Source organism: Notamacropus eugenii, chromosome 3 (genome assembly GCF_028372415.1).
Source record: "Notamacropus eugenii isolate mMacEug1 chromosome 3, mMacEug1.pri_v2, whole genome shotgun sequence".
Lineage (NCBI taxonomy): Eukaryota > Metazoa > Chordata > Mammalia > Diprotodontia > Macropodidae > Notamacropus > Notamacropus eugenii.
This window is the reverse complement of record NC_092874.1, coordinates 95,168,215-95,191,270: the sequence shown is the minus strand read 5'-3', so window position 1 is coordinate 95,191,270 and position 23,056 is coordinate 95,168,215. Positions and strand designations below refer to the sequence as shown.

Sequence of the window (23,056 nt, the reverse complement as noted above, 5' to 3'; positions counted from 1 at the left end):
AATAGTGATCCTAGCTGGGTCCTTAATCTCTCCAAGCCTCCCAAACATTAATGCTCTTTACCTCCTCAGTTTATCTTATATTTAATTATCTGTGTACAAGCTGCTTCTCCCCAAAAGAATATAAGCTCCTTGAAGGCAAAAATTGTTTCAATTTTTTTTTCTTATTCATATCCCAGACAAGCCCAGAACTAACTTCTTGGAGGCAGGTGGGTGTGTGCAGGGTAGAATGGAGCCAGGGAAAGCTAGTTTGGGAGCTCAGGCCTCTTCCTGGACTCCAGGCAGGGGAAAGATGTGGAGTACCCACTCCAGAAAAGTTCTACTCACACTCCTACCATGCCGAGGGACTCTCTCCCTCACCTGGTAGATGGAAAGTAGGGGGTTAGGGGTGAGGGTGACAGTCCCTGTGGCCACAGGGTGGGGCTACTATACCTGGAGCTACAATTTCAACGAATGTCAAAAAACATTTATTGAGGCACTACATACTAGGTCAGGGGTGAGGAACCTGAGGTTGGAGGCCACCTGTGGCCCTCTAGGTCCTCAAGTGCAGTCCTTTGATGGAATCCAAACTTCACAGAACAAATCCCCCTAACAAAAGGATTTGTTCTGTAAAACTTGGACTCAGTCAAAAGACCACACCCAAGGACCACATATGGCCTTGAGGCTACAGGTCCCCCACCCCTGTACTAAGTTCTGAGGCAGCTGGGTGGCACAGTGGAGTCAGGATCCAGCCTGGAATCAGGAAAATCTGATCTCAAATCCAGCCTCAGACACATACTAGTTACGTGATCTTGGGCAAATCACTTAACTCTGCCTCAGTTTCTCATCTGTAAAATGAGAATAGACTGAATTCTGGGGAATCATAAGATCATAGATTTTGAGGTAGAAAAAACATCATTGAATCTACTTCTCTCATTTTATCAAGGAGGAAACTGAGACCTAGAGAGTGACTTGCCCAGGATGACACAAGCCTTTAAATGGAAGAACCAAGACTTGAACCATGATCCTCTAACCTCAAATCGAGGCTTTTTCCATGGCAGCATGTGGCTCGCTCTTTTCATCTTCCCTCAGAAGCCCCATTATTTTGTTAAGGAGCAATAGCTTCAGCCAAACATAACACCTGGACCAAAAGACCTTGGGAGGCAGAGGGTTATTTCTATAACTTTTGAACGTCTTCAAAATTTATCCCCTCATTTGGTCCTCACAACACCTCTATGAAGAAATAATAATGAAATTGACTTCAATGCTTCGCCAGGGCATGGGCACTCTTCCCAAGAGTGATGGCCACAGAGCTTACATGCTGTAGTTATCAGCTTAATGACTTTCTGTAGCCACAAAATGTGCCACCTGTTTGGCTGACCCTTTGGAGACCAGCCTCTTCAAATTGAATTCCTGTCTGTCCTCAGCTGCCAGACATCATTGGGATCAAACTTGAAGCCATCCCAGGATTTGCCAGGATTTGTTTGTGTTCCCCTGGCATAGTCTTCAGGAACCCAGGGCTACCTTTAAACCTGAGGACTTTAGAAGACATAAGAACAAGGATATGTTATCATTTACAATTCCCATTTCTATAGTGCTTTTCCAGTTACTAAGTCATTGCTTTAAAAGAATTCTTAACCTGAGCTCCATGAACATTTTTTAAAAATATTCTGATATTTGTATTTCAATATAATTGCTTTCCTTTATAATCCTATGTATTTTATTTCCTTTAAAAGCATTATTCTATGTTTTACACGACTACACATGTATAACCTATATCAAATTGCCTTCTCAATGAGGGAGATGGGGAGGAAAGGAGAGAATTTGGAACTTAATTTTTAAAATGAATTGTTTTTACATCTAATTAGGGAAAAACAAAATACTATTTTTTTAAAAAAAACATTATTCTGAGAAGGGGTCTATAGGTTTCACCAGGCTGCTGAAGAGGTCCCAACACAGAAAAAGATTAAGAATTCCTGCCTTACAACAACCCTGTGAGGAAGGTGTGCAAATATTCACACACACACACACACATACACATACACATACACATACACATACACACACAAAGGTTGTGACTTGCCTACTGTCTCACACACACAGGTATCATTATCTCCATTTGATAGAAACTATTCTCCAGAGAAGTTGAGAACTTCACTCAGGGTTAGTGTCAGGATCTATATGCCAGTTACTAGGGCCTTGTCTGCCATTAGCTCGAAGACTCAAAGCCCCTTATATACAGGGACATGTATTTCTGCTGCTAGTATCTACCACCCCACTCTCCCCTTACACATACCTGTCCCTTGACACCCCAGCTTGCTATACCAGATCATGAGGTTTTCTAGTTGGAAGGGACCTTAGAAATAATCTAGCCCACCCACCTCCCTCCTTTTACAAATCAGGAAACTGAGACCCAGAGTTAAATGAAATAACTTGGCCAAGATCTCAAACAAGTAGTAACTGGTATGGCTAAGATTAAAACCCAGATCCACAGTGTTTTTATTCCCCTACAATTATATGCCTGTCAAGAACCTATGTTGAACTTCAAATTGATTTGTATAACAACACTTGTAAGCAGCTCTCCTTGCCTAGGGATCTGGCTTCCCCCTTACAGCAAGTGTGATTTTTCTGTGCCCTTCCCAAAGAGTTGTTTCATCGTTAATCCTAGAGCCTTGGAGAATTAGGGGGAGGGGGAGGGGGAGGTAGTGTTTTGTACAATGCTCTTTGTCCATGGTACTGTGGAGGCAGATCAGTTGGCTATCACTGATCCAGATGGTCAAGTCGAGAGATTTGGATACAGGTTGGTGAGTTATTAAAGATTCTGAAACTCTCCCTGATTCTGATAACCCCTAGAAAATAAGAGGTGGTTAGGTCACACCAGAAAGCAGCAGGTGACAGAAATAGTACTAAAACACACTTTTGGTCTCTATCAATTACTATACCAGCCTGTATCTTAGTGCTTATGGTAACAAACTGCTGGCATGGGAAATGACCTTAGATAATCCAATCCAAACCTGTTCTTAGATTATAAATTCCCTGAGGGCAGAGACTGTGATTTATTTTATCTTTGCATCCTTAGCACGTCTCCCAGGGTCTTGAATCTACTAGACACTTTAAACATTTTCTTGAATTAAATTAAATTAAAAAACTGAGACCCAAACTCATACCCATCAGATCGGCTAATATGACCAAAAAGGAAAATAATAAATGTTGTAGAAGACATGGGAAAACTGGACCACTAATGCTTTGTTGGTGGAGTCGTGAACTGATCCAACCATTCTGGAGAGCAATTTAGAACTATGTTCAAAGGGCTATAAAACTGTGCATACCTTTTGATATAGCAATGCTACTACTAGGTCTGTATCCCAAAGAGATCATAAAAAAGGGGAAAGGACCCACATGTACAAAAATAGTTATAGCAGATCTTTTTGTGGTGACAAAGAATTAGAAACTGAGGGGATGCCCATCAATTGGGGAATGGCTGAACAAGTTTTAGTAAATGAATGTAATGGAATACTATTGTGCTATAAGAAATGATGAGCAAGTAGATTTCAGAAAAACCTGGAAAGACTTACATGAACTGAGGCTGAGTAAAGTGAGCAGAACCAGAACATTGTACACAGTAACAGCAACATTGTGCGATGACCAGCTTTGATAGACTTAACTCTTCTCAGCAATGCAATGATCTAAGACAATTCCAAAACACTCATGATGGAAAATGCTGTCCACATCTAGAGAAAGAACTATGGAGTCTGAATGCAGATTGAAACATACTATTTTCTCTTTTATTTTCTTTCTTGTGATTTTTTTCCCTTTTGTTCTGATTGTTCTTTCACAACATGACTAATGTGGAAATATGCTTGATATGATTGTACATCTATAGCCTTTATCAGATTGCTTGCTGTCTTGGGGAGAGGGAGGGGAGAAAGGGAGAAAGGAAAAAAATTGGGACTCAAAATCTTAAAAAAAAAAAAATGAATGTTGAAAACTATCTTTACATGTAATTGGAAAAAATAAAATGCTATTATGTGGAAGGAAAAAAAAAGAAACTAAGACCCAGAGAGCTGACATGACATGTTATCCTCATTCCTCACCTAACTGCACTACTCTGGGATTTCTCTGACTTTTCCTCCATGCTCCAGGAAGCTCATTATTGGGAAAACATCATTCTGAAAGATTTCACCAGCCTTGGTTCACCACTCATCACCACCCTCGTCTTCCTGACTCCAAAGTCTCCATTTAAGGAGGGAGCTGGGCTCAGAACATGTTTCTCATCCCGAGTATTTTCCCCACCCCCACCCCCACCCCCACTTCCACTTTCTGCTTTTTTGTGTGAAGTCTTCCCCAATTAGATTTTAAGTTCCTTAAAGGCAGGGACTGTCCCCAGAGCTCAACACAGTCCCTAGCACATAGTAGGTGTTTAACAAATGTTGATTGATTAAAAAATCTTGAACCTTGCCCCACCCCTGCATTCCTAGCCTTCAATCTTTTTTAAAATTTTATTTGCAGCACAAATATTCTGGACTGAGAGAGAGGACTGGGTGATCAGCCAGAGAAGGTGGGGTAGAAGTGGCTGAAGGGCCATGAGGTTGGTTCCTGGGTGAAGCTAAGACAGAATTCAGACATTTACCTCAGTTCAAATATGACATACTTCAGATCTTTGCTGTGTTACTTGGCAGTTGGTTAACCTCTCTGGACCTTCATTTCCTCATCTATAAAATGTACTAGATGACCTGTAAGGTTCCTTCCAGCTCCAAATATATGTCCCTGTCCTACGCATGCCTGTAGAAGAACAAAGCTTTCCTCAGCAAGGTGAAGGAAAATTACACAGAAGAAAATATCCCATACACCAAGTCTCCACGGCTGTCTTGTTCGGCCTATTTGTCTCTGTCTCTTTGTCTGTTTGTCATTATTTCCATTTGGGAAACCAACCTCTACTTGCAGAAGACAGATGTACTCAAGAAGCCTGAAGCCTCTGTCTACCCCTCCAACATTTCTTTGTGAAAATGTTGTCAGGACAATGGAAAGGCCAAGCCTCCTTGAACAGGGCTAAGAGAATCTGAGTACTCATGGAAAGAACACCAACCTGGGAATCAGATAACATGAGTTCTAGTCTCCACTCTGCCAGTCACATAGTATACATCTCACCTCAGACACTCAATACTCACTGACTGTGTGACCTTGGGCAAGTCACTGAACCCCAATTGTCTCATCCTGGGTCATCTCCAGTCATCTTGATGAATATCTGGTCACTGGATTCAGATGGCTCGGGAGGAGAAGTGAGGCTGGTGACCTGCACAGCCCTCCCTCACTCAAAACAAAGTCAAGTGCAAGTCATGTCATTATTTCTCTGATGGCATGGCCTTCTTTGGCAACGGACAAACACACTATACATCTCATCCTAAGTTATTTGCCTTCCCTGGTCCTCAGTTTCCTCATCTGCATAATGGGCCAGTTTGACTAGAATTTTAAGGTTCCCTACCAGCTCCCTCTGGTAACCAAGCCTCTCCTCAGGTTCTGAGTCCTAAAAGGATGTTACCAGTGGAGGCTCATTCTCCTAATGACTGGGCACTCCAAGAGGAAGGACCTTAATCATCGAGACCCAATCAACTCAGGTCAGCCTCACCCCACAAAGGAGCCTGGCTGAGGCACTACCTCTATACCAAGGAAGGAGCTTTCAGGTTCGTCCCCATGGACTGAGAAGCTGAAGGACCACAGATCTAGTGTTGGAGAGGTCCTTGGAGGACATTTTACAGAAAAGAAAATGAGGTGGCATGCCCAAGGTCACCCAGCTGTTAATGTCAGAGGTGAGATGGGAGCCCATGCCCTCTGACCCTATAGTCTGCCTCATGCCAAGACTCAACTCCACCCACTGACTTCCCTGGCCTCTTTTAAATCCCTAATAAAATCCCATCTTTTATGGAAAGGCTTTTCTCACCTCTCTCAATTCTAGTGCCTTCTGTTATTTCCTATTTATCCCATATACAGCTTACTTTGTGTGTATTTGTTGCATGTTTTCTCCCCCATTCACCTGTAAGCAGATTGAAGGCAGGGGCTGTCTTTGAGTCTTTTTGTATCCCCAGCGCTTAGTGCCAATGCCTGAAACATAGGAGGTGTTTAATAAATGTTTGTTGATTGATTGGGAGTGTAATGGGAAGAAATATTCTGACTCCATTAGCACCAGCAGAGAGGATAGCTGGTAAACTGAACAAGAACTCCCTAACCACCGCTGGCCTTAGTCTACATTCCTGCAGAGTAGGTTTTCAGCAACACCTTCAGTAAAACCTTCAATTTAATTGTTGCAGTAGAATGCAAAGGACCTGGATTCAAATTCTGACTCTGCCCCTTACTATATGCACACCCCCTTGGGTATTCAACTTTAAAGGACTGTTTTCTTCTCTGTGAAATTGGGGTGGGGGGAGAGGGTTGGAACTGGATTCAATCATCCCAAAAGTTCCTTCAGGTTCTAAATGAAATTAATGATCCTATGAGTTGTTGATCCAATAGTGCAAACGGACAACACTGAGCCATTCACAGTCCCTTTTAATGACCAATGGAAAGAATTTGTGAGGCAGCTGGATGGGATTAGGGTAATTCAAGTGTCTAGAACTTGGGAATCATTTTCTGACCAGGGTCAGACACCAGTAAACAGTCAGAGTCAAGGGTTTAATCTGTGTCTATTGGCAGAATTAGGTCAGTTGTTAAGGAGGGTTAGGTGCTCAGCCTGTGGTCAGGTTTAAGGGTAAGTACAGGGCAGGGATTAGAGGTAAATTAAGACATCTATTAGGAGTCTACCAGTAGGCAGGTAGGACTAGTGAATTAGCCAGCCATTGAATTAGGAGGTAAATCTCTGGTTGAAATTAGGAATCAATGCATGGTAGAAATGAAAAGTTGTTCAGCTGATCAGAGTTACGGGTAAGTCACTGGCTAGAATTAGGAGTGATTCCCTGGACAAGTAAGGAATCAAACAGCATACAAGGTTCAGCACATGAAGAGTTAGAATGAGCCCCTGGCTGGAGCTGGGGCTGCAGCCCAGGCTAGAAATCAGCCAGTGACTAGGATGAAGGGTCAGCTGATGGCCACAGAACAGACTAAAGTTGGTCAGTCAATGAGATACAAGCGTCCATGACCTTTGCTTCACTAGCACCCTTCTCTAGTCACTGAGTTGTCAAGATTACAGGAAAGTTTTCCACACAATAAAAATGGGAAAAGTAGGGGGGGGGAGGCATTGTTAGAGATCACAACTCTCTTCCAGGAGTATCAATACTACAAGGAGACCAAGTCTTGCCTCATCCCCACTGGACCCATAGGTAGGATGCTGCCCCAGGTAGTAAGGCTTGAGACATAGCCTCCCGAAGTGAAGTCCTGAGAGTCTAGATGGATATACAGCCATGCAGACCTAATGCCCTGCAACATCACTGGTTTCTCCTCAGGATAATTATTTATTATTCATATTCATCAGCATCTTCATTAATGATTCATAATGATCCTTAATTATTATCCTTAACAATAAGAGCAGTAAATAGCAGTAGAGTCCTTGAGGTGCCTGAGGCCCCAGGGCCATGTCCCTCCCGGGCAGTTAGACCAGCTAATGCCCCCAGGGCAGCCGGGGGGAGGGTGGGAAAGTAGCAGAGACCCTCTGTCCAATGCCCCCGAGAGGTGCCACAGCCTGGCCCCTGAGGCCCCCACCCTCTCCCTGGGGCTTGGGGGTGGGGAAGATGGGGCAAGGGGAATCTGGTGGGAGGAAAATATCCCGAGCATTGAGGGAAAGGAAAGCGACCCCATTGCTCCCCTCAACTCCCCCCATCTGATCATTCCCCAGTCTCCTCCCCAGGGGAGGGAGAGGGCCCAGGATTGTGCAGGGCCACAGGGGCCTGGGCTGAGCCACATGTCCGCCTAGTTGCCCCACTAACTGCCCGGATCCGAGCCATGTCTGTGCAGGGGCTGTGAGGTCAGGGCCCCCAGCTGCCCGGGCAGGGAGAGGCGTCGGGCAGGGCCGTCGTGGGAGAGCTCTGAAGTCCCCGGAGGGAGCTCCTCACACGCCAGGAACTGGGAAACCTGCAGAGAACAAAGAGAGGGAGGGGAGAGGGAAAGAGGAGTCAGAGGGACACAGAAGATCCAATGCCAGGGAGAAAACTTAGGAGGAAAAAGCCAGGGAACAGTCAGGACCAGAGGAGGATGGGAGAAAGGTGGGGAATGAGGGCCATGAGTAAGAGAAAGGAAAAGTCAGGAAGACCAAATACAGGAGAAGAAATCAAAGAAGAGGAATGAGAAGCACAAGGGAGAGTCTAGGAGCTATCAGGAGGATGGCTATCCCTGAATGGGTGCCAAACGACCGAGGTAGAAGAATAACAATTTCAAGATGAGTTGGAAGGAGCTGCCTGAGATGTCTGGGAAAAGCCTGGACAGTCTGGGCCGTCCTAAAGAGCTTTTCCTCTACCCTCCAGAACGAGGGAGAATCAGAATGGTATAAAAAGGAGAGCTCAGAGCTAGGGGCCTCTGGGCAAAAAGTCACTAAACTGTGCACACTCTTTAACCCTGAAATATCATCACTAGGCCTATACCCCAAAAGGTCAAGGAGAGGGAAAGGACTCATATATACAAAAAATATTGAAAGCAGCATTTTTTGTTGCTGTACATAACTGGGAACAAAGTAGAGGTGCCCATCAAATGGGGAATGGCTGAAAATAAAGTGACGTATATAAGCCTCTAGAGTCTAAACATACAGCCTGCCCCAAGATCTGGGAGGCAGGATGCTTAAGAGGGGAGGTCTCTGAGAATGGAGAATCTGGCATTGTGACTACAGCTGATCCTGGACTAGGGTAAGGAGACACCTCCCCAAGCTCCAGAGATCAAGCTGGGAGAGAAGGATATGCACTCCTACACTCCTTTCTCTGAAGAAGAGACAAAGCAGAGGGTCCAGGGATGGATCCCACCTCCCAACCTCAGGTCCACTGGGAGATCGGAGGGGCAGAAGAGAACCATAGGGGAGGAGGGGAGCACTTTGTGTGCGCTGACAGGTTTGCTGGCGAGATCTCTGCGGGGGAGGCCAAGAGTGGAGACTGTCACATTTGCTGATGTGGGCTCTGGTGTCGGCAAACAGGAGCAGGCAGCATATGGAAGGGGAGGGAGAAGGTGCAGTCTGGGAGGGGGGGAAGGAGACAAGGAAATGGGCAAAGGCGGCCTCAGGCTTCCAGGTCAAAGGGATGCCCGGGACCAGCCAGCGGTCATCTGCCCCTACTGAAAGAGTCCAGGAGCTGGGGCACCAGGAACCTGGAGACCAGGGAGTTTAGAACTCCGTCATTCAATAGGGGAAGGGAAGACAATGGCTTTGTAAATATTACACATACACACACACACAGAACAAATCAAGGCAGACCCACAATGTGTCAAACACCACAGAGAGGATCCTAGTCTAGAGTAAAAACCAGAGTGGTTTTGTAAAGAACAATTTTCTATGAGATTAATCCAACTTCCTTGGTCAGAGGAAGAGGGATAAATGACATGTGACATAGTGGGGGGGGGGGGAGGGGGCAGGGCTTGATTATAAACTAGGCCAGGGCAACCCAGGCCTGTTGGTGCCTTCTCTCTGTCCCTACCATTGCACACACCTAGATCTCTTTCCTTTAGCTATCCCTTCATACTGACAAGACAAGAACCAGTGTGAATGAGTGAGGGATGGAGGGATGGATGGATGGATGGGTGGGTGGATGGATGGGTGGGTGGGTGGATGGGTGCATGAGTGAATGAATGAATGAACACATGAACTATCAAAAACCTGAACTAGTCAGTTTAGCTCAGTAACAAACAAACAAAAAAACCAGTCAAACCAGATGCTCAGGTGCAAGACTGGTTTTCTGAATTTCACCCAGCTTTTTGTCTCCCCCTCCTTCCTCCAGCCCCTTTCCTCTCCTCCTACTCTTCCCTTTTGCTCTTCCTTTCTCTCTTCTCACATCTATGTGCTCGTCTGCTAAGAGCTCCCACAGCTGTCATTCATGTTGCTAATGAGGTTAACGAGCTTGCTAAGCCTTGGGCCAAAGCATTCTGTAGGTGTGGGCTCAGTGGAGGGATATGGGCAGGGAGGAGTGTGAGATCATGGTATTATAGATTTAGAGGCCTTCCCCTTCACTTTACAGATAAAGAAACTGAGGCCCAGGGACGGTCAGTGTTTTGCCCAAGGCTACAGAAGCAGTGAGGAGCTGAGGTTCAGCCCCAAGGGATCCAATTCCAATTTCCACTGGGCCACGCAGCTTCCAAAAAAAAAAAAAGTGGAGGAAGAAGAAAGAGGATGCCCTTGGGGCTCAAAACATTTGGATGTTAGCAACCAAAAGCTGATAATCAAATGGAAAGGAACCGTTGAGCTGAATGGGAGAGAGGGCGGCTATCGGGTTTGGGGAGAGGGTTGAGACAGAGTCCAAGTGGGGACAACCTGCTCCTTACCTGAGAAAGCGAGTCAAGGGTGAGAGTGGGGATGGGGCTGACGGGCAACAAAGGGGAGTCAGAAGAGAGACCAGGTGCAGGGGGAGTCACGGTGCTGTAGGCTGGGGGTACCAGCGTCATCTGTCTCTGTAGCAGCTGCAGGACAGCTGCCATGTCAGTGCTGAGGCGGGTCTCCAACCTATGGGGTTGATGGAGAGAGAGGAAAAATGGGCAACTCAAAAGGAGGGGGCCACCCTGACATTTCAGGAGGCTGGAGCGAGAGGAGGGGGAGGGAGAGGATACAGGGACCATGTTTCAGAGAGACAGGGCACCCAGTCCCTAAAGATGGGCTGGCTAATCAAGCTCCCCCCGAAGAAGACTCAACTCAATGAGGGGAGGGGGAGCACCTGCACAGATAAGCCTGAAGAGGGTCCAGCCCACTTCAACCTTGCTCACCCTCCCCCAGGGATCTACATCTTGTTTGTTACAAGACGGGAACTCATGTATAAGTACACACACACACACACACACACACACACACACACACACACACAAATGCCCTTACACATTTTTATAATCCCTCATCCCCAGCACAGACAAGTCAAACACCTAGCCATACAAACACGTATACACAAATGTACACATATATGTATATGTATATATACATATATACATATACATCAACACATATAAGTATGCATAGAAACACATACAGAAATAAAAGCATGTTTAATGGATGTACTGACCTCCCGGAAGGTTATTGTGAGGAAAGAGCTGCATACATCTTTAAAAGAGAGTTGTTATCACAAAAGCCCCCACATATCCTCCCACACATACACACCCAGACAAATACAGGCACATACAGTGTACAGCCTTCTGACCTGCTCGTGGACGAGGGGAGTGCAGTGGAGGGAGGGAGATGGAGGGGATGGGGCTGGAGGCAGAGGGTGCTCCTGGCTGAGGATAGGATAGTGATATGGAGGAGGGAGCTGTCTCGGGTGCAGAATGGAGTCACAGAGGAGGGCTGACAATACCTGTTGAGCTGTCTCTGTAGGGCATCGAGCCTGCTGTCCACATCGCCTCGGGGCCGGCGGCCAGGGCTGGCCAGTGGGATGTTGAGGAGCCCAGTAGTAGGGGTTGGGGTTGGACATCTTGGCAGTTCCTGGTACTGGCGGCTCCGACTGTCCCCCCAGAAACTAAAGATGTTGGATACCCCTGAGAAGGCACCTGGAGCCAGAGGGACAGGATGAGGAGCAAAGAGTAGGGTAAAGGCCCAGGCCTAGCCAATGAGGACAAGAACCAGGTAAGTGCTCCCTCAAGCCCCTTCCCACCCACCCCACCCATACCTGACAAGGGATTACAGGTGTCACTGCCCTTCTCAGCCTCCTCAGCCATGGGTTCCCCACCCAGCAGGTCCCTGGGAGGCTGGGGGCTAGGGAAGGGCACCAGACGGAGCGGGCTGGAGCCAGGGCCTGGGGTCTCATCTTCCTCACTGCTCTCTGGGCTGGAGGGGCCGCTGGAAGGGCTCTCGTCCCACGGCCCCCCTGACCGTGCTCGGCTGCCAACTCCTGTGCTTTCTCGACCTGTGCCTACCACAGACCCCTCTCCTGCCTGCTCTGCATCTGTGGCAAATGGAGAACAGGGGTAACTCAACATAGGGGAAGGAGGAGGATGGTGCATTCTGGGGCAGGAGGGTAAAACCAAGGGACATGGAGGAAGGAGTTAAAAACAAGGGTTTGGAGTCTGGGAAGGAACCACGGCAAGAGGAGGGCCCTCAACCCTCCCACTCCCAACCTCTCTCCCAACCCTAGCCCACTCCCCCCACCCTCCTACCTACAGCACTTACAGTCTGCTTGTGCCACAATCTAGCACTTGACCACACACTGCCTTGCAATCATTCGCTGTTGTTCCCTGTGTGGGAGTCTTGTGTCCCCAACTAGAGTGGGAGCTCCTGGAGGGCAGGGCCCACGGCTTCTCCGCTTGTATCCCCCACAGCATAGCCTACCACAGGGCTGGGCACACAGCAGGAGCTCAATAAAGACTAGTTAATTTGATTTGACCCTCCAGAACCTAACACCCCCACTCATCCTACTCCTTGGTCTCACATCCTGGGACCTGGCTCCCTCACCCACCTCCAGCCAGCCTCCCCCTTTCTGTCCTTGATCCGTTCAATCAATAAGCACCTACTATGTGTCCAGCCCTGGGGGGGTACAGTCTAGCTGGGAAGACAAGACTCACTCACACAAAAACCACAGTGAACAATATCAGACAGTGTAGACTTCAATGTTAATTGTGCAGCACAGACTGTAAGAGCTATAGGATTCAGAGATCAGGAGGGGATCAGTATGAGCTAGCGGAGGAGATCAGGAGAAATCAGCATGAGCTACAATGGCTAGGGAGAGCTACGTGGAAGAGGTGAGGCCTCGCACTAGATTGACCTCTGAGGACGACAGACTTTGGATGGATAGAGGGGGACCATTCCAGGCAAAGACTACATGGACAAAGGTGACAGACAAAAATGCATGTGATGTGCAGATAGGACAGCCTAGCTAGTCCTGACCCTGGTGTCTCGAAGCTCAGGGCCCTGGGCACTCACCCCTAACACAAAGACCCCTAATCCCTCCTAATCCCTGCCAGCTTCCCCTCCCTCCCACCCGCCCATCACTCACCCTTGTCCGTGCGGCGGCGGAAGGACAACTTGCGTCTGCGAAGCCGGTTGAAACCACCATCTAGTTCAGTGCTGCCCGGGGAACCAGGGATCATATTGGTCTGGAATGAAGAGCCAGGTCAGGCCCTCCTCTCCTGCCCCTCTTACCCTCATCCCCAGAAACTGGTCTTGCTGGAGGGAGATGGGGGTACAGGAGGAGGGTAGAAGGGGCCAGAGATCTCGCTCAAATCAAACACACACTGGGGTCTCTCCAGGTCAAGTGACAGATCAAGCCTGCAGAGCTAAGAATTAAGGTGCTTAGGAGCCATCTGCGGATACTGGGAGGAGGAGATGTTCTTGGGCTAAGGGATCCCAGTGGGGGAGTACTCGGAATTTTTGAGTTAGAAAGGAGCTAGGTGATATTGGAGCGGGAGAAAATATCTGACTCAAGACTTCAGATTCTGCTTCAAGATACTTACCAGCTGTCTGACCCTAAGCAAGGTATTTAACCTTTCTCAGTCTCAGTTTCCTTCTCTGTAAAATGGGGATAATAATTACACCTGCCTCACAGAGTCGTTGTAAGGATCAGATGAGATAGCATGTTCAGTGCTTTGCAAACCTTAAAATACTCTATAAATATTGCTATTATTATTACTATAAGTGACCTCTACACCAGCACAGGTATCAAAGCCAGAATCTGAGTTGCAGGAACTAACGTTCATAGAGCCCTTTATCATTCTCCAAAGCTTTCCATATCCATTTTGTCATTTGATCCTAAATAATACCCCTGTAAGATAGATGAGGGAATACAGCTTCATAGAAGTGAACACTAGAGCAATTATTATTCTGTTTGACAATTAAGGAAACAAAGGCCCAGAGAAATCAAGGGCATGGCCCAATGTTGACCAGTGTCTCAATGGCCAAGGACTAGAAGCCAGGTGTATGAGGGACTGGACACCCAACTATGAACCAGAAGACCCAGTCTGAATTCCAGCTCCATCCCTTATTAACTATATGACTTTGGGAAAGTCACCTCCAGCCTCAGTTTTCTCAACTCTAAAACGGGGACAGGTAACACCTGCCCTACTTGCCTCCTAGGAGCAGAAGGGATTGTTATGGAAGCTCTAAGGAACTGTATAAATTCAAGGTAGCATAATTATTCTCATGTGTCTTGGGGATCGAGGTCAAGGCTTGGGAGAAATGAGGAAGGAAGGTCAGTCAGTTCAGGATGTGGCCCTGGGTGCAGGTCACTTACATCACGCAGGTTGAAAGTGATCTCCAAGCTGGACCAGAAGTGATCAGAGAACTCAGGGTACATGTCCAAAACCTCGAGAAGGTCATCACGTTGGATCTTGTGCAGGTCACAATAAGTGAGAGCTCGGACATCGCCATTAGACTTGCCTGGCCGTGCATACAGGTTTAAAGGTTCACCAAAGATGTCATTCTTTCCTAGGAGAAGAGGAAAGGAGAATATTATCAGCCCAGAATTAACAAGCTTGCTCTAACCCCTGCCCACATAGACCACCAGGGGGCAGCAAACACACTCCTTCCACCACTGCTCCTGGCCAAAGCCTGTCATTCAGCTAACAGCACCCCAAACCCAACAACATCACACTGTAGATGGACACAAGCTCACACCGTTGGGCTTTCCCTAGACAAACGAAGCGCCTCCCCACCTCTTCCCGTAGCATACAGAGAACAGAGTACAGTTATGTAGTGGAAAAAATATTGAGCTTGGAGGTCTGGGTCCAAGTGTCCGCTCTGCCAAGACTCAATTTCCTCAGCTATAAAACAGTTAGCATTTGTATATCATCATCAAAGGTCTGAAAGATCTTTGATATTATCTCATTTGTTTCTCACTATAACACTGTGATATAGGTGTTCTTATTATCCCCATTTTACGGATGAGGAAACTGAGGCACAGGGAGATTAAGTGACTTATCACTATCAGGATCACACAGCTTTAGGTATCTGAAACAGGATTTGTACTCAGATCTTCCTAACTCCATCCAAGTCATGAACTCTGGTGGGAATACTACGTCACATAGGTGCCTAATAATGCCTACTATGCCTCCCTGGTAGGGTTGTAATGAGAATTAAATTAGATAATATAAGTAAAAATCCCTGTCAAATGTAATTGTTATTATCATTATCACAATCATCATCGTCATCATATTTTTTCTTATCTTTTAAGTGGAGTTCATACAGAAACAGCCCTGAGAAAAGTCACTATTTTACAATATTTCCTTTATAGTCAATGTTCCATTGCATTCTGTATTTGAATAAGCCATGAGCTCATCCTCTGTGGGCTCACTGAAACATCCTTAGCATAGCTCCAGTTGCAAGCAGGATAACAGGGGTCATTTTATCTCATCCTGCTTTTACATTGGTTTGATCTCCTTGGCCAGGTCTCTGTATTTTAAAAGCTTTTCTTTGCACATAATGTGAAGATTATGAACATTTAGGATGACAACATCTATTAAAATGTTGTTCTTGAGTCTTTATGAGCCCCTGTTCCATCCTGGTATTTGTGGGCAACAGTTCAGTCTGTGATAATGGTACAGCTTATTGGCTGAGTTCTCCAGGATGTGTTGAGGTCTTCATTGTTGTCTGTTCACAAAAGAATCAGTTCTGATGTACAATTCTAGCCGAGAGGTTGTGTCTTGCTAGGAATTTAATAGGTATCAAACTTTTATGTCCTAGAGTGATGTACTGCCATCACTACCATTTCCTTGTGTAATTTACACTCATCATTAAGTCTACTGTTAATAATAATAATAATAGCTAATACTTATATAGACTTTAAGGTTTGTGAAAAGTTTTACATACTATCTCATCTGATACTCAGAACAACCCTGGGAGGGTAAGAGCTATCATTATATCCATTTTACAGACGAGGAAATTGAGACAAAGATTAAGTAATTTACTCAGGGTTACACAGCTGAGGTAGTGGAAGAACTAGGTGGTGCAATGGATACAGTGTCAGGCCTGCGGTCCGGAAGACTCATCTTCATGAGTTCTGATCTGGTCTCAGGCATTTACTAGCTGAGTGACCCTGGACAAGTCACTTCACCCTCTTTGTCTCAGTGGCAAACCATACCAGTATCTTTGCCAAGAAAACCCCAAATGGGTTTGCTAAGAGTTGGACATGACTGAAATGACTGAACAACAACACACAGCTAGTCGGTTGTCTGAAGTGGGATTTGAACTCAAATCTTCTGGCTTCAAAGTTCTCTAATCGCTGTGCCACCTGGTTGCCTAGACTTCTTAATGATAACCTTTTTGTGGTTTCTGGTAACAAAGATCTGGTCCTGAATTGCTACAACAAAGCTCTCTATTTCTACCAACAAATCCACGTAACCCAGACATTTGTTTGGTGCTTCTTCGCCAATATATTGTTGGCTTAATTCATATGGATGTTACCTGTGAGGGGCCTTTTGATTCTGTCCTGGATGGTAGTCATTTCATGAGTTCCATCTGGAGGTAAATCACTTTTCATTATATTCAACTGATCCAATGGCAGTGTATCTGTCATCAAACTTTATTGTTGCTCAAAAAACTGTCTACTTACTCTAAAAGTTTATAGGCTTCCGACCTATTTATCAAGTGCATTAGTAATTATCTCGTTCTCATCTTTTTGTATAATTATTATATTTTTGTTGAGTTGTTCAGTGGCTTTAGTTGTGACTCTCATGACCACATTTAGGTTTTCTTGGCAAAGATCCTGGAGTGGTTTGCCATTTCCTTCTCCAGCTTGTTTTACAGATGAGGAAACTGAGGCAAACAGCATTAGATGACTTGTCCAAGGTCCCACAACTAAGGCCAGATTTGAACTCATGAAGATGACTCTTCCTGACTCCAGGTCCAGAACTCCATTCACTGAGCTACCTAGCAGCCCTAATATATTAAATTTTATAAGTATGCATATGTATGTATGTGTGTGTGTAATTGTTGTTATTACTACCTGTGCTATGAGTTGTCCCTTTAGTCATCTGGATGGGTTGAGCTAGTCACATCTCAGACCCAGACTCAGATGCCAGGAACAAGATGCAAGGTATGGTCACTCAAACTGTCCTCCATGTATAAAGAACCTACCACCTTGACTTCTCTACACTCCAACCAAATCAACCAGACTGAAGCTTGTCTTACTATCCTTTCCACTTTTGTCAGGGCCATCCCTGGAAGTCTAGGACCAAAGACAAATTATATTGTCCCTGCAGGTGAGATCAAGTTTACAGAAACAAAGAAGCACACCAAGTCAGAGCTGGAAAGGACCTTAAAATTATTCTAGACCAGTCCTCCCACTTTACATAAAGGAAACAGGTCCAAAATGGTGAGCACAGTAGGATCACTAGTCCTAGAATTAGATGATTTCAGTCCATGTCCCAGCTCTCACTCATACCAGCTAAGTCACCTTCAAACAAATCATTTAATCTCTTTCAGCACCAGTTTCCTCATTAGTAAAACAGAGATGATGTAACTGGCTTTACCTCATGGGATTGTGAAGAAAGTGTTTTGTAGTAAGTGATCATCATAATCCCATGTTTGATAAACCCAAAGATCCCAGTTTCTGGGATAAGAACTCAGTATCTGACAAAAATTGCTGGGGAAATTGGAAAATAGAATGGCAGAAATGAGGTATAGAACAACATTTTACACCATATACCAAGATGAGTTCAAAAATGGGTCAGATGGCAGAATAGATTAAAAAATCAGAATCCTCCAATATGTTGTTTACAAGAAGAAAGTATTTTGCAGGAATTCACATGGCACAGTAGATAGAATTAAGAAAATTCAAGTTCAGCTAGTTGTGTGACATTGAGAAAATCATTTAACCATTCTTGGTCTCAGTTTCCTCATCTGCATTAGGAGAGGGTTTGGACCTGATGACGTCTAAAGTACGTTTGATCTATAAATCTATGATTCTATGGAAAAAGTAAGTTGTGATTATAATTGCCCAAGATCACACAGCTAGTAAGGTGTCAGAACTGGAACCTGAAGAAGTGACTCAAATTCAAGACTTGATGACTGGAGGAAGATAGGGTGATAGATGAGTTTCAGATCTTTTTCACTGCCAAGTATCAGATCCAATTGTTGATGGCTGTTTTCTTGAAGTAGCCTCTGAAATCCAGTTCCCAAAGCAGGGCAAAGCCCTGGACAATCTATGGCCTCAAGATACTGCTAAACTCTACTCACCACCCAGTGGGTCACAAACTGACTACTCACATACTAGTCAAAGGGAATGAGGAGAACCAGAGTAGGTCCATGCACAGAAGCCAACCCCAGGATGCTCTGGTGAGGACAGAGTCCCCCCAAGCTTGGTCTGGTGCTGGCATGATGCTAGAGCTCACTGATGGGAATCATTCTTCATGATGGACCAAGGCCCCAGGAATCCAGACTGCATTCCAGCTCCAAATCTACTTCCTAGCTTCCACCCCTGGTGCAGATGATGAGATTTCTTCCCTTCTCCACCCTCCTATCATATTCTTTCCCCAGACCATCCCCCTCCCTCCAGACCCATACCCAGGATGGCCACAACCACGTCACCACGCAGGATCTCAATGGAGCCTCGGGAAATAAAGTAGAGAGCGGTTAGCAGGTCCCCGGCATGTACAAGTGTGTCCCCAGGGGGAGCGTGAGTGGTCTTGAATTTCATGGCCAGTGCCCGAAGGCAGCCTTTGGTGGCCCCTCGAAAAGGCTTGCAGTGCTGTAGCAAGGAACGATTCAGATGCAAGCAGATGTCGGCTTGGAGACACTCAGGGAAGCCCTTCAGCACCTGGGGTCGGATGGGGGAGGGGAGGGAGTACCTCAGCCAGGGTACAACCTCCAGAGAGGCTCTTTCCCCACTCCCTAGGTTAGCCCTTCCCTCACAGCTCTCAACCAGCCCCCGTCCTCAGACTCCCACCTCCAGTCCTTCTAATCGAACACCCCTTTCACAGAATCACAGGTCATCAGAGTTGAAATCAGGACATCTATATCAGCCTGCATATGAACAAGAATTTCCCCTACACACCTCTGAAAAGCCACTACCTGAACACTTCAGGGACAGGGAACCCATTCTCTCATGAGACAAACTATTACACTTTTACTGAATCACAGAGCTAGAGCTGAAAGGAACCTCAGAGGCTTTTGGATTGCTCTCACTGTGAAGAAGTTTTTCCTTACACTGAGTCAAAATCTGCCTCTTTGCAACTTTTGCTCACTACTAAGAACTAAGATTCTGTCTTCTGGAGTCAAGCAGAACAAGTCTCCCAAGTGCCATCTTTTCAAATTCTTAGGGACAGCTCCATTCAAGTTCCATTTTCATATTTATAGCTACTTTCCCCTCAACTTCATCTGTGTTAATTCCTTATATTTATATACATTATATATTTATATGTAAGAGACTTTTGATGCAAAGATTTTTTTTTCCCCAATCAATACCTTCTCTTCTTATCTCAGCTGCATTGATTTTATTCATGAAAAACTTTTCCAATTTATGTAAAAGAAATTATCTATTTTATCTTTGGTGACCTCCTCTAATCCTTGTTCCATTGAGAATCCCCGCCCCTCCCCCCCCCAGCCATAATTGTGAAAGGACCTCATCCTGTTCCCTTCTAATTTTTTAATGGTGTGACCTTTTATATTTAGGCCACATATCTATCCTAAGCTGACTGTAGTTTATGGTGCAATGTGATGGTCTGCATGTTCCCTTCCTCTCCTGTCACTCTCCTACTCCTCCCTCTTTGGGTTACTCAACCTCCACAACATAAGCTGAGCACATTCCCGTGGCATACTGGGCAAAAAGGCCAACATCCCAGAGTCATCATAGCTGCTATTTCCCCAAACCAGGGTCCAGCCTGAAACAGTGTCAAAAATATAGATGCCCCCCCAGGACACCATCTAAACGAACAGTCACCCTCTAATGAAAATCTAATCCCAATTATGTCCTGCCACTGACCTCCCCTTCCAAGATTCTGCATGAGTTTAAGTCAATGACCCCCTAGACTTCCACCTGTGAAGAAAAGACTCCCTTGGAAAAGGGAAGGCCTAAGCATGATAGGATGCAGCCAAAACCCAAGGAACCTGGAATTTCCACCAGGCTAACCAAGCCAAAAACAGGGAAAACATAAGGTTGAAAATTTCACAGACTCTTGAGTGGCAGCCTATGGGGCTAGAAATGGGGAATAAGGCAAAAAGAAAAAGTCTGAGATATCTGAGGCCATAGAACTGGGAAAGAAGCAAGAGAGGGACAGGGGCCAAAGGTCAGGGTATAGAAGGAAGAGGTGAAAGGAAAAACTAAGTTCATCTTAGGATAAGCTTCTGGAGCCTCAGGGGAAAGGGCCACACTTCTGTTCTATGAGGAGCTAAGAAAACAGCATAAGGGCCTCTGGTTTAGCCATGCTCTTCAGGGTTGATAAGGACCACCAACCATGGGCTCTGTCCAAGGCTTAGGGTTGGGAAAGGCTTCAAGACCCCTCTAGATGACAAGACAGAGGTCAGAGCTCACACTACTAAGATTTTCTGCCTATATCTTTGTTTCTTAGTAGAAACAAAGTAGAATCCCAGTGGAATTTAAGCTGCTGAAAGGCAAGGACTATTTCATTTTTGTCTTTGCATCAAAATTGCTGACCATGGTGTCTGGTATACAGAAAACATTTAACAAATACTTGGCAAATTTCTATCTCTAGATCTCTATCCTCCATAACTCTTCCTCCTGAGCCATATTCATGATGCACTAGATAGAATGAAGGATATCAAGCCATTGGGCTCCAAATCCTGGCCTCCCTAGACTTCCTACCCCTTGTGTCTCTTCTAATTCCCACCTTTCTGGTCTAAGATCTCCCTAAGCACCCCTCCAAGTGCTTCTCTACCTCTGATCCCTACAAGTCAACCATCTGCTTCTGACCCACATCCTTCTCATTTTTGATATCTCCAGAGACCCATTCCCCTGAGCCATGGGTATCTCCCCTGTCCTCCTCACCGCATTCATGTCAATGCCATTGGTATAGGACCATGCATGTTGGAAGTACTCCTCCAGGCGCTGTCGTAGGGGGTTGGGGATCTGGTGAAAGCGGATGAACTCACGCACTCGAAGCATCTGGGTGTGGTATCGGGCAGTGCCTGAGTATAATCGCTGTATGATGGCTGACACATTGCCAAAGATGCTGGCATACATCAGAGCTGGGGGACAGAGGAGTAAGAGCATCAGTCAACAAGGAAACTTCCTTTGTCAGTGAGAACCCTGTCTGTCTCTGTCTCTCTGTCTCTGTCTCTGTCTCTGTCTCTGTCTCTGTCTCTGTCTCTCTCTCTCTCTCTCTCTCTCTCCTCCCCCCAAACACCTGACCCTGAACACCAAGACTCCTCCAGGCTCTGCCCTGCATAGACCAGCTTTTCTGCCTTCCCAAATCATTCATTGCCTTTTCTCTTTCTTCCTCTGTTCAACAGAGCCAAGCCCTCTCACTTCTAAGCCCTATGTAAACTCAGCCCAGCTGGCCCTCTACAGTTTCCCATTTCTGTTCCTAAACCACCTTCTCTTCCCTCAAAACCCATCCTCAGAAAATGGCTCTAGTCACCTTTCCCTCATCTCTAAACAATTCCCACAACTGTCCACCCCAAGCCCCAACCCCACTGCCCATTCCTGAACCTGCCTCCTTTCTCCCATTACTCCCTCTTCCTCTGTCCCCAAGGCTGGCACTCACAGCCAATTAGCATGACGCATATGGAGAAGATCTTCTCAGAATTGGTGTTGGGGGAGACATTGCCAAAACCCACACTGGTCAGACTGCTGAAGGTGAAGTAGAGGGCAGTGACATACTTGTCCTTGATGGAAGGGCCCCCTGAGCCACTGCCATTATAAGGCTTCCCGATCTGGTCGCCCAGGTTGTGCAGCCAGCCGATGCGCGAGTCCATGAATGGCTGCTCCATGTTGCCGATAGCATACCAGATGCAGGCCAGCCAGTGTGCGATGAGGGCAAAGGTGCACATAAGCAGAAAGAGCACGGCAGCCCCATACTCTGAGTAGCGGTCCAGCTTCCTCGCCACCCGCACCAGACGCAGCAGCCTCGCTGTCTTCAGCAGCCCGATCAGCTGCGGGCACCAGGCCGGGGGAAAGGGCAGGGTTAGCTCCAGAGGCCCAGGACGAAGGGGAAGGAAGATAAGGATGAGGCCCGGGGTTGGGGAGGGGAATGAGACACCCTGGAATAGGGCATCACTGCTGTTGGCTAAAGGGCCTGGGGTGTTGTGGACTGATGAGGGCACCAAGGTCCTAAGGGGAGACCATGCTAGAAGGGTTAGGAGGCAACCAGAATATAAACCCCAGAGCATTCTCATTTCATTCTCTTTGTTTCCATCCTCCAAATCTTACCTTCCCTCCCCTGTTTCCTCATCCCTCTCTCCTTCTATCTCTCTTTCCTCTTATCTATCCCTACCTCTTTTCCTCCCTCCATGACCCCTCTTTCCTACTCCTCCATCCCTCTCCTTTCTATTTCCTCCACCGTTTCTCTCTCTCTACTTTCTCCTTCCTTTTTCCTCCATTTCTTTCTCCCTCTACTCACTCAATTTTTCTCTGTTCTTTCCCTCTTTCCATCTCATCATCTCTCCATTCCTCCCTTCAAATTTCCCTTTCTCTTTCCATTTCTTTCTCCTTTCCTCCCTTCATGGTTTTCTCCATTTCTCTCTTAATCCTCCTCATCCTTCCCTCTCTCTTTATCCCTCTTTTTCCTTCATCCCTTTCTCCCTCTCTTCCTCTCCATGATTTCTCTCCATATATGCTTCCCCTATCCTGCCTCTCTCATCTTTCTCTCCCTCTTTCTGACCCTCTTTTCATCATTCTATTTCTATATCCCTATATTTATCTTTCTCTCTTCATTTCTCTTTATCCTTCTCTCCTTTCCCTCCATCCCTCACTTACTCCTTTTCTACCTCTATCCTCTCAACGCATGCCTTTTTCCTTACATCCCACTTCTTTCACCCTTTTCTCCCTCTATCCTTCCATTCCTCTCCCTCCCTCCCTCCCTCCCACTCTCCCTGTCC

At 46.2% G+C, this 23,056-nt stretch overlaps 1 protein-coding gene across 7 annotated transcripts in view; it reads right to left on the bottom strand.

The window, feature by feature from the left end:
• Positions 1-7,398: 7,398 nt before the first annotated feature.
• The window catches only part of KCNH2 (potassium voltage-gated channel subfamily H member 2), a 54,684-nt gene continuing 39,026 nt past the window's right edge, over positions 7,399-23,056 (bottom strand). For 6 of the 7 annotated variants that reach the window (XM_072652233.1, XM_072652234.1, XM_072652235.1 and 3 more), the window contains 9 exons: positions 21,724-22,111; positions 21,006-21,205; positions 18,566-18,818; positions 14,298-14,491; positions 13,065-13,164; positions 11,742-12,017; positions 11,430-11,622; positions 10,417-10,594; positions 7,399-8,034 (listed from right to left, as the gene is read on the bottom strand). In XM_072652233.1, coding sequence (XP_072508334.1) covers positions 7,885-8,034; positions 10,417-10,594; positions 11,430-11,622; positions 11,742-12,017; positions 13,065-13,164; positions 14,298-14,491; positions 18,566-18,818; positions 21,006-21,205; positions 21,724-22,111 — 1,932 coding nt within the window. In that variant the 3' untranslated portion in view covers positions 7,399-7,884. Of the gene's footprint in view, positions 8,035-10,416; positions 10,595-11,429; positions 11,623-11,741; positions 12,018-12,241; positions 12,408-13,064; positions 13,165-14,297; positions 14,492-18,565; positions 18,819-21,005; positions 21,206-21,723; positions 22,112-23,056 lie in introns of all 7 variants that reach the window. The other variant, XR_011976754.1, reaches the window with a different exon arrangement.